Genomic DNA, 10810 nt, shown 5'->3' with positions numbered 1-10810 from the left:
TCGCAGTCCGGGCGCGTAGGAGCGGAGAGCGGACGGTCTAACAGTCCGTCCCGCACGCGCCTAGCTAGGGATCCTCGCCCCCTTGCAGTCCAGCCGAGACAGGCCCCCCGGCAAGTGTAATGCGAAGGGAGCCCGGCTTTAAACTTTTTCACCCCCACAGAAAGGGGGGATGGCAGGGGGAGGGGTTGTGGGTGACTTGGTGGGAAAAGTCTAAGCCTCGGGGCTTCGGGGAAGGACGAGGCAGAGCGAAGTCACCGCTCGCGTGGGGCTTCCGGGCGCTGCGGCCCCGCTGCCTGGAAGGGGGGTGTGGGGGGAAGGGGCGGGCAAGCGGGGGGTGCGTTCCTGGCACCAGGGTTAGCAGCCAGCGTGAGCGCGAGGTTACCCTGGAAGTATCCAGCATCCAGAAAGAAAGAACGGCGGGGCCCGGGGCGGGGGAGGGGGGGGGCAAAGGTAACGCGGGGTCCCCCTCACCTTGCCTCATGAGCTATATGAGGCATCACCTGGTGGAACGTAGAATCCCAGACTTCTGAAGAAATATCCTAATAAAATCCTAACCTGTTTTTGGTCACTTATAAGACATATTTAGAGCTTAAAAACAAAAATAATTCGCCTTTGCCGAAAGATTTTCTCTAGGAGTATATGCCCTTCACTCCGAAGATTCTTGTTTTCAAAGTGCTTTTATACGTGAACCCATTATAATGGATTTTTTTTTCCAGGTTCAGAAGCAGGGCAGTGTCGCTTTGCAGCAAGTCAGTCTCAATATTAGGCAGTTCATTTTATCAGTAAGGTGGGGGTATTTAACCTCCTGCACAATAAACCCAGGGAAATGTGTATCAGTTTTTGTGCTCTGCTTGCCAAAGCTGTATTTATTTTGGTCGTTACTTACTCCAACCCACAATGTGAGGCATTGCCAGTGGGCATGTGTGTTTACATATACACTTTTTGAATTATTAAAGCACCTGTGATTAATAGTCCCTAGGACTTCTTTTACAAAGTGCTGTTGGAAATAAACTTCAAACTCTGGAGAAACAGGGAGCTGTATTTTAAAATAAATGTTGAAAGTATGTTGTTTCATGCACTTTAAAAACATCTTACAGCACATGTTCTTAAATTGCAGGTAATGTTAAAAGCTTCTTGTACGTTGAGTTTATACCTTTTATTTTATACACAAACCTAAAGGTATTTCATTTTTAAGATTCTTCTGCACCGTGCAATATAAAACTTCTCAGTCTTGAGAAATTCTTTCAGCTTAATGCATCTATTCCAGTGGTCAATCCTTGACACCTGAAATGTACTATCAAAATGTATTCTTTGTGTCTGGGAATGTTGGTGCTAGAAGTTGGATATCCTCCTTCCCCTTGGATGGTTAATGACTGGAAAGGGAAGAGTTCCAGGGGAGCTGATAACCATCTGTTTCTTGCTGCAGGTGCTCGTTACATGGGTGAGGTTCATTTTGGGAAAATTCATGCAGTTACACTTTGCATACTTCTCTGTGTTTTATGCTTAAATACTTTAAAGTATTTCTAAGTACTTTCCCCTTAAATTTTTAAAGTCTCTTTCCTGTACTAAGTAGTCCTCCCTTATCCACAGTTTCAATTTCTGTGGTTTCAGTTACCCGTGGTCAACTGCTGTCCAGAAGCAGACGATCCTCCTGACGTATCATCAGAAGGTCATATAGGAGCCTAACACCAGGTCACGATGCTTACGTCATTCCCCTCACTTCGTCTCATCGTGTAGTCATTTTATCATTTCACATCATCACAAGAAGAAAGGTGAGTACAAGACATAAGACATTTTAAAAGAGAAAGAGAGAGAGACCACACTCACATAACTTTTACTACAGTATATTGCTATCATTGTTCTTTTGTATTTGTAGTTATCGTTGTTACTCTCTTACTGTGCCTAATATATAAGTAAAACTTTATCATAGGCATGTATACAGGGTTTGGTACTATCTGTGGTTTCCGGTGTCCGCTAGGGCAGATTGGAGCGTAGTTCCCACATATAAGGGGGCACGACCATACAGAAACAGATGATAATGCAGGTAATGAAAATCCCTAGTTTCAAGCCACAAAACCTTTTCCAAAGCTGCTGATTACAAGTTGTCGTACTATAGGTTTTCCTTTTTTTTGTTACTGGCCCCATAGATAGCTGTGAGCTTCTTTTTTTTTTTTTCTGCTTATCATAAACACAAATCCAAGTAACATTGCCTCAACCTTTAAGATTATGCCAAATATACTCTTCAGTATTTGAATGTTGGACTTTGTAATCCAAGCTTGACTCTCTGCATCCCCCAGCACTTGCTTACAGTAAGTTCTCAGTTACCTGATCAAGCTGAGCTGTATATAAATGAAATCTTAGAGGATGATTCAGAGCCATGGGTTTCAGGTTGGCTTAAAAGACATAAAAGTGAGGACTTTGGAACAGTCTGGCAATTCCTCCAGAAGTTAAACATAGAGTTATCACTTGACCCAGTAATTCCACTCGTGGGTATACATCCAAGAGAAATGAAAACAAAAGCTGATACACCAATAGCATGATTCACGTGCACCAAAAAGTAGAAACAACCCAACTGTGGATGAATGGATAAACAAAATGCAGTAATCCATACAATGGAATATTTTTGGCAATAAAAAGAATGAAGTACTGTACTTGCTATAACATGAAGAACCCTGGAAGGGTTATGCTAAATAAAAGAAGCCAGTCACCAAAGGCCACATATTATATGATTCCATTTATATACAATCCCCAGAATAGGCAAATCCATACAGACAGAAAGTAGATTAGCGGTTGGGGCTGGGGGGGGGGGGGGGGCAGGGGCGGACGGGGGGGGAGGGGAGCGGTAAAGTGTATGGGTTACTTTTTGAGGTGATAAAATGTTCTAGAATGGATTGTGGTGATGATTGTACACCACTGTGAAGTTACTAAAAACCACTGCATTTTACACTTGAAATGCGTAAATTGTATCTCAATCAATCCCTTCCCGAACCTCATTTTCCACTCCCTGCACTCCAAGCCTTAAGTGCTCAGGGGTTAAAGCTCTCTCCCCTGGGTTTCACTGGACACCTTTCCACAAACTGCTCTGCTCTTCCCGCCCTTCCTCCGAAGCCCCCCACCTGTCAGCTAATCGCAGGTGGCTACTCCCTGTGGTGTGGGAGCTGCTGCAGAAACTCTTCAGAGAATGTTCCCTGGCCACCTGCCTCCAGCTCCCGCCTTGTGCATTTTACAAAGAGAAGAGCTTCTCTGAGTGAGGCACAGTGGGCTCTAGAAGTCTTCATTTAATATGGTGGCTCTGGGGCAGCTTCGCAAAGTGTGGTCCATGGACACCAGCACCGTTTGGGAGAGCATGTCAAACTGCAAGCTCACGGGCTCCCCTAAACACCCGTGGAAGCCTGCACTCTGGATAAGAGGCCTGGGAACCTACATTTTAACAAATTCACAACAGTATTGGTGGATAGTACTATTCAGACTCCGGAATCTTTACATGGGGATTTTTCTGTGAGAGGGGACTAGTTGGAAGGGGGAAGTCAAGGATTTGACTTGAAAACAAACTGAGATGTAAATGGGCTCAGGGGAGGGGCTCCGCGGGTCCCCAGCCAGGCACGGGTTGCCCAGGGGACTCGTCTGCACAGGAAGGATGTAGACCACTGCAGTCTAAGGGGAAGGGCAGACATCCTGGGTTCCAGCCCTCTTCCACTCTGTGATCTTGAGCCAGTTCCAAGCTTCTCTAGCTCTCCGTTATTTCATCTGTCAAGTGCAAGTTCGTGATGCTTCCATCAGCCTGAGGCTGGGCCATGTGATCGGCTGGAGTCCCTGAGTGAGGCCTGCGATCTTGAGGTTTAGACATTCTATGACTGGGATTTCTCAGCTGACCATCAAAAGAGCAGGGGCCGAGCAAAGCAGATGAATTGTTTCCAGCAAACATTCATGGAAGAGAGCATCTCAGGCCCCCAAAGATTGAGTCAGAGGATGGGCTTTACTGCCCAAAAGCTGCAGGAGAGACAATAAGAGGGACTTGGCCTGGACTTAGTGGAGCCCATGTAGACGAAGCTGTGCATGCCCCCCTCTATTGGGTATTCCCGGACTGACAAACCCAAACTGTGGGAAAGGTACAAAGTCACTGGATTTGACATGTCTTAGCCATTGACCTACTGCAGACCACAGAGTCAACCAGGGAGAAAGAGGTGGGGTATCCCCCCAAAAAGAGGGCAGGACTGCTGTCAGCCATCCAGGGGGAGGTCATTCCTGGCACAGGAAATGAGACCTGAGGAAACTGAGGGCCTATGGTGCCAGAAGAGGAGCACCACATTGCTGGACAGTCTGCCATGACCGGGCTTTGCACACATTATTTCTAACTCTCACAGAGTATGTCAGGTTGATCCTTGGCTTAATTGGGCCGGAAAGGAGGAGAAAGGAAGGGACAGTTATTCATCTTGGTGCCTCTTGCACTCATAGTCCCTATTTGCCACAGTTTCAATAGTCCATAAGGATAGCAGGAAATAAAGTTTCTCTCCATGAAGTGTTACGATACTAAATCACTCTCCCAGCTCTTCTGAGCCAGGAAACAGCCACCCTGGGCAGCAGATGAGAGTTCGGTGTGTTCAAAAGTTCTATGCATGCTTACCTGTGCATCTTGTTCTGACTTAACAAATCGGTGTCCTGACATATCAGTCCTTTGTGCCAAACTCATTTTTACTTTTCGGCTTTCAAATGTGCTGTTCCCTCTACCAAAAACACTGTTCTGTGCCTACCGCTTGGTCCCCAACTTATATACACACACATTTCCCTGGGACCCTCCTACAAATCCCTAGAGTACAGGTTGGAGCTCCTTTGCTCCAGAAGGTCATCCTCAACATCCCCATGAATCGCCCCAGAGACCAGGTGAGGTGAGCCTGCTTTGTGCCTCATATCACCCTCCACTTCCCATCATAATTATTGCCACACCATATTGTGATCATCTGCCTTTTCTTGTCTCAATTGTTGTCTAGACTCCCCATGTGGGAGACACTCATATTTTTGTGGCATGGGCAAGACAAAATCTTTTTGAAACACTGGAAGTTCTTGTTCCTGTTTGGCCCTAGGAGCAACTGCTGATGAGAACATATAATTCTCACATTATATATGAGATATAATATATATCTCATATTATATATATACACATATATATATATTATATATCTCATAAGATATAATTCGCATGCCAAATGAAGAGCAGCCATGGGTGTCCTCCTCACCAGCTCTCAAAACTAAGTCCACCCAGACCATCTCCAAAGCAGTAGGTTTGGTTATGAAAGAGTTGGCTGTGTATTTGTTCAGATTCTTTCCCTCAAAGCTCAACAGCCCAATATAGAGCAGCTTGAATGGAAAGAAGTACATATTGCCCACCAGAGACAAGAAACAGTGATGTGTTGGGGCACCTGGGTGGCTCAGTTGGTTAAGTGTCAGACTCTTGATTTCGGCTCAGGTCATGATTTCAGGGTTGTGAGATTGAGGCCCGCATCAGGCTCCAAGCTCAGCGTGGAGTTGGCTTGTCCCTCTCCCTCCCCCTGCTTGCACTCTTTCTTTTAAAGAAATATCTTTTTTAAAAAAGAAAAGAAAAAAGGATCATGATTAGTGCAGTGTGGCTTATTTGTCCATTCTTCAGCCAATCCCTGAAGCCAGGGCAACTGAGTACTACAACTGGTCATCCTGGCTCACATTCCTACTCTGTGTTTAAGAAGTAGGGTCTGGGGGCGCCTGGGTGGCTCAGTTGGTTAAGCGACTGCCTTCGGCTCAGGTCGTGATCCTGGAGTCCCGGGATCGAGTCCCGCATCGGGCTCCCTGCTCGGCAGGGAGCCTGCTTCTCCCTCTGACCCTCCCCCCTCTCATGTGCTCTCTGTCTCTCTCATTCTCTCTGTCTCAAATAAATAAATAAAATGTTTAAAAAAAAAAAAAAAAGAAGTAGGGTCTGCACTGGAAATGAAGAAAGGAGAGTGGAATGTGTTGGACAGACAAAAAACAAATAGCTTCCATACGGCCATACCAAACCTTGGCACATCCCATCTGTCTGTCACTTTGGTTTACTATCAGTCCTTCCTACAGCAAAACCTTCACACCATCCTCTTGAGGGCCATTACCCTGGTCACAGGAGCCTCTAGTACCTCCTAATTCCCAAGAATAAACTAGCATGCTAATAATCACTGGACCCTTTCATGGCACTCTGGACTTGAATTTGGAGAAGGTGGGTCCCAAATGAAAAATAAGATACTTGGTACTACCTACATTCACCACTCAATATTAGAATAATGTCGTGAGTCAGAGAGCACACGGTTTCAGCATGGAACTCCATATCTAAACACCATCAGCTAAGTGAAAAAAGGCAGTTCAACAGGAGAAAGTTGTGTTAGGTATTATGCTGAGCGAAATAAGTCAATCAGAGAAAGACATGTATCATATGATCTCACTGATATGAGGAATTCTTAATGTCAGGAAACAAACTGAGGGTTGCTGGAGTGGGGGTGGGTGGGAGGGATGGGGCGGCTGGGTGATAGAGATTGGGGAGGGGATGTGCTACGGTGAGCGCTGTGAATTGTGCAAGACTGTTCAATCACAGACCTGTACCTCTGAAACAAATAATACGTTATATGTTAAAAAAAAAAAAGTAGGAAGGGAAAAATGAAGGGGGGTAAATCGGAGGGAGAGACGAACCATGAGAGACTATGGACTCTGAGAAACAAACTGAGGGTTCTAGAGGGGAGGGGGGTGGGGAGATAGGTTAGCCTGGTGGTGGGTATTAAAGAGGGCATGTACTGAATGGAGTACTGGGTGTTACATTGCAAACAATGAATCGTGGAACACTACATCAAAAACTAATGATGTAATGTATGGGGATTAACATAATAAAATAAAATTTTAAAAAACCTACTTGTATATCGAGAAGTATTTTTCAAAAAAGATAAATAAAAGAAAAGAAACAAGTCAAAAGTGTGGTTTTAGGAGCACTGCCTTTTAGAATCATAGAGGATTACATCTCGAAGACACTTGAGTCATTCTTTAGGGCAATGATTCTCCATTTGGAGGTCAAGAACCATTTGGACACCATGCCTTATCTGAAGACTGAAAAAAATAATATCTCATATGGATATTTTTCCAAATGCACAGAGGTATGTTCACAATTGATAAAGAAGCATTTAAAAGCCTTACTGACTTTATCTAGAATTAACAGACACTAAAATAGAGCTACTATCATATAATTGTCAGAGAAATATTTAAACTTTAAAAAAGCTCAGACAATTCAATTCCTGAGTATAAACCCAAGAAAAATGAGTGTTTATGTCCAACAAAAGACATGCATAAGAATGTTCATAGCAGCTTGTTCATAAGAGCTCCAAACTGGAAATAATCCAAATGGCCATCAACAGGAGAAAGAAAAAATAAAATGTTATATTCATGTAATGGAACACTGCCCTGCAATGAAAAAAAAAAAAACTCTTGCTACTCAACAACATGGATAATCTCAATGACATAACTTTGAGTAAAAGAAGATAGGCATAAAAAAGTTCATCCTATATGATACCGTCTGTATGAAGTTTAAGAACAGATGTATATGCTGGTAGAGGTCAAATGGTTGTCTTTGGCAGTGATTACCCAGGGGGAGACACATCATAAAAAACCTTCAGAGACATTGGAATGTTCTACATCTTGATCTGGATGATGAAGTCTCATATGTATACGTATGCCAAAATTCATCAAGCAGTGCACTTAAGATTTGTATACATTTCTGTACTGAGTTATAATAACCACAGCAAAAAAAGTCAGGATACATGAAAAAAAATGGGAACTCACTTATTTTAAAACTAAAAATTAAATTTAAATTACAATTTTAAAAAACAACGACTGGTCTTCCAAGAGGGTTTGACCAACGATTGGACATTCAGTAGGAGAACAAAGATTGTCCCTTAGGTCTCCTGATATCCAGGTCAGAGCTGTTTGTGTTACGCTACATTGAGTTTCTTGGTCCCTGTTGTGTCTGTGGAGGGCACAAGTTCCAAGCTAGGCAGCATGGTGACTTCTAGGTTCTTATAGTCACCCTCATACCTTGCCACTGTATGGCATAAAGACCCTTGAGAGACCCCTGATGACTTTAGAGATAGTGTGGTTTGATAAAGGAGCTCTGGATGGTGAATCCAGACATCCTGATCATAGTGGCCTCCTTGTTGCACCAGGGCCTTTGCACCTGCTGTTCCCTCTATCTGGAATGCTCTTCCCTCAGATATGTCTTGCCCCCTCATTTCATTTACTTCTTAGACAAACAATCCCTGACCTCCCTATCAAATGTAATACTTCTCCTCCTCCTTCATTCCCTATCCCCATAGTTTGGATTTCTTCCTAGTACTTATCACCATCTGACATTATGTTGGTTTTTTTGTATGCATGGCCATATGACAAATGTAAGCTCCACAAAGGCAGAGACTTTGTGTTGAATAAGCCTACATTTTCATCTCCTAGAACAATGCCTGGTAAGTAGGAATTAATAAGCTTTTATTGAATGAATGGATAAAAGGTCTTTGCTTTTTCTCTCGCTTGCTTTGTGATCTTAGACAAGTCACATCTCCTCAAAGGACTTCAGTCTTTTCCGTGAACAGAGGTAGGCTGGGGATGGGCAGGGCAGGGTTTAGACCAGATGATGTGCATGGTTCTTTCTAGTTCTAACAAATAATTCCAAATGCTCTCTTCTCAAGGTGCCTTGGTCTCTTTTGAATAGTGATATTCTGATTATGAATCATCTCAGTGGGAAAGGACAAAGAAATGTGTGTGTGTGTGTGTGTGTGTAAGTAAATGAAGCTGAAAGAGAACCCAGGGCCCTGAAGCCCTGGTGTCAGGCTACCTGCCACCTGAATATCAGGTGTCCCACTCAGTGTAGCTATGTGATCTGTCAGCTTCTGAAGTTAGCCCCAGAGAGTAGGTGCAGTGCCCCTCTTCACCCGAGGGTATGACTAGGGTACACTTGGCCATGACAGAGCGCCGAGGAGACTCACATATCTAACAACCAGACCATCTTTGCTGGGATTGACTGGGTGAATGGAAACCCAAGGCACGGGTTAAGTGGGGGCAGGGGTGGGGAGCAGTGGTGCATGGTTTTCAGTGTTCTTGGAGGTGTGGATGGATACAGTCTGGCGAAAACCTCTGAGGACCCTAGAGACCACCAGCCATGGAACTTATAAACAGAGACCCTAATGGCAACATGAAGTGGAGGGGCAGACGCTGAGAAACACTGAGTACACTTAACCAGAGTTGAATCTGAAACAGCTCCAGAAAGTGGTGGGCTGTGGAGCAGCTGTGCAGGACATGAAGAATCAGAGAGAGTGAGAAGACTGATCAGAGGTCTCCCATTTATGTAAATCTTTCCATATCATACACCAACAGCCATGCAGGTGGTTAATTCTTCTTCACCGAGAGATGAAGAACTTCAGGCTCAAAGACAGAGAGTGACTTCCTTAAAGTCAAACCACAAGTCTTCTGACTTCTAATCCAGTTTCTTCCCGGTATACCACAGCAATATTCTGTGCATAACATTCCTCGGGACTCGGGAAAGTGTGGCAGAGGGTTCTTGAATGATTGGATTAAATGAAATATTGTAGGGGCCAAGGGCAGACCGCTCCAAGATGGGCCACTTTGGCATATTATTTTAAATAAAAATTAATTTAAGAGGGGCGCCTGGGTGGCTCAGTCGGTTAAGCGACTGCCTTCGGCTCAGGTCATGATCCTGGAGTCCCTGGATCGAGTCCCGCATCGGGCTCCCTGCTCAGCGGGGAGTCTGCTTCTCCCTCTGACCCTCCCCCCTCTCATGTACTCCCTCTCTCTCATTCTCTCTCTCTCAAATAAAAATAAATAAAATCTTAAAAAAAATTAATTTAAGAGACAGTCTATGCAAGAAGGACACTCAGACCCTCCTCTGTCCCCCTGAAAACAAGAAAGAAATCTCCCATGTGAAAGTTCCCCTCCCTATACCAGGAGGTAAAGAGACATCCTTATCACCAGAAATAGGAAATTTAGAACCAAGAGGGTTGTATAAACAATTCTTGTTACTTACCAATTTACTACCCCAGCCCAAACTCTGTTTAGAATTTCTTACTAATTGAAGCTCCCAAAGTTTAAGTTTTCCTTGTCTTGTCAATTCTTCACAGATTTATTGTCTCTTTGTCTGAAAAGTATAAAAATTACCTGCCTTGATCATTTCTTTAGGTCTCAATTTCATTATTGGGCCTCTGTATGCATGCAGTAAAACCTTTCCATTTCTCCTGTTAATCTGTCTCATGTAAAATTTAATTCTTAGTCCGGCTGTAGGACCTTAAATGGTAGAGGAAGAATTTTTCCTTCAACATCTTCAATTCTGTCTGTCCATCCCCATTTCTAAGGACTACCCTTTGCCCTATTCCAACCATGAGGTCCCAGTCAAGGCTGCCATGTTGTTGCCTGACTCCACCCCTTGCCTGGAAATTAGGTCTAGAGCAGGTACTTGCACCTGAGGGGGTCCTTTCAGCTCCTCCCCTCTGGGCCATAATCAGTTGGTCCATTTCAATAGAACGAATTCATCAAAGTCAGACAAATCCACATGAAATGTTCAGACAAATCCATATGAAATGTTCAAGTAAAAAGATAGGATATCCTTTGTAATATTTCCAAAAAAATGTTTGATCAAATTCAGCATCTATTTCTCTAAGTGTAAGAAGCCAGTCATAAGAAATCACATATTATATGACTCCATTTATATGAAATGTCCAGAAAAGGCAAATTGATAGAGACAGAAAGTAGACTAGTGATTGCTTAG

The 10810-nt window shown here is 43.8% G+C and overlaps 1 protein-coding gene across 1 annotated transcript in view; it reads right to left on the bottom strand.

Annotated features, from left to right (window-relative positions):
* Window positions 1-481, bottom strand: part of FAM189A2 (family with sequence similarity 189 member A2) — a 59356-nt gene extending 58875 nt beyond the window's left edge. Inside the window, exon 1 of the mRNA XM_021694386.2 lies at window positions 472-481. Coding sequence (XP_021550061.2) covers window positions 472-481 — 10 coding nt within the window. The remainder of the gene's footprint in view (window positions 1-471) is intronic.
* Window positions 482-10810: the final 10329 nt, after the last annotated feature.

This window comes from Neomonachus schauinslandi, chromosome 13, assembly GCF_002201575.2.
Source record: "Neomonachus schauinslandi chromosome 13, ASM220157v2, whole genome shotgun sequence".
Taxonomy (NCBI): Eukaryota; Metazoa; Chordata; class Mammalia; order Carnivora; family Phocidae; genus Neomonachus; species Neomonachus schauinslandi.
The sequence above is the reverse complement of the archived record's forward strand: the minus strand, read 5'-3'. Positions and strand labels throughout refer to the sequence as shown.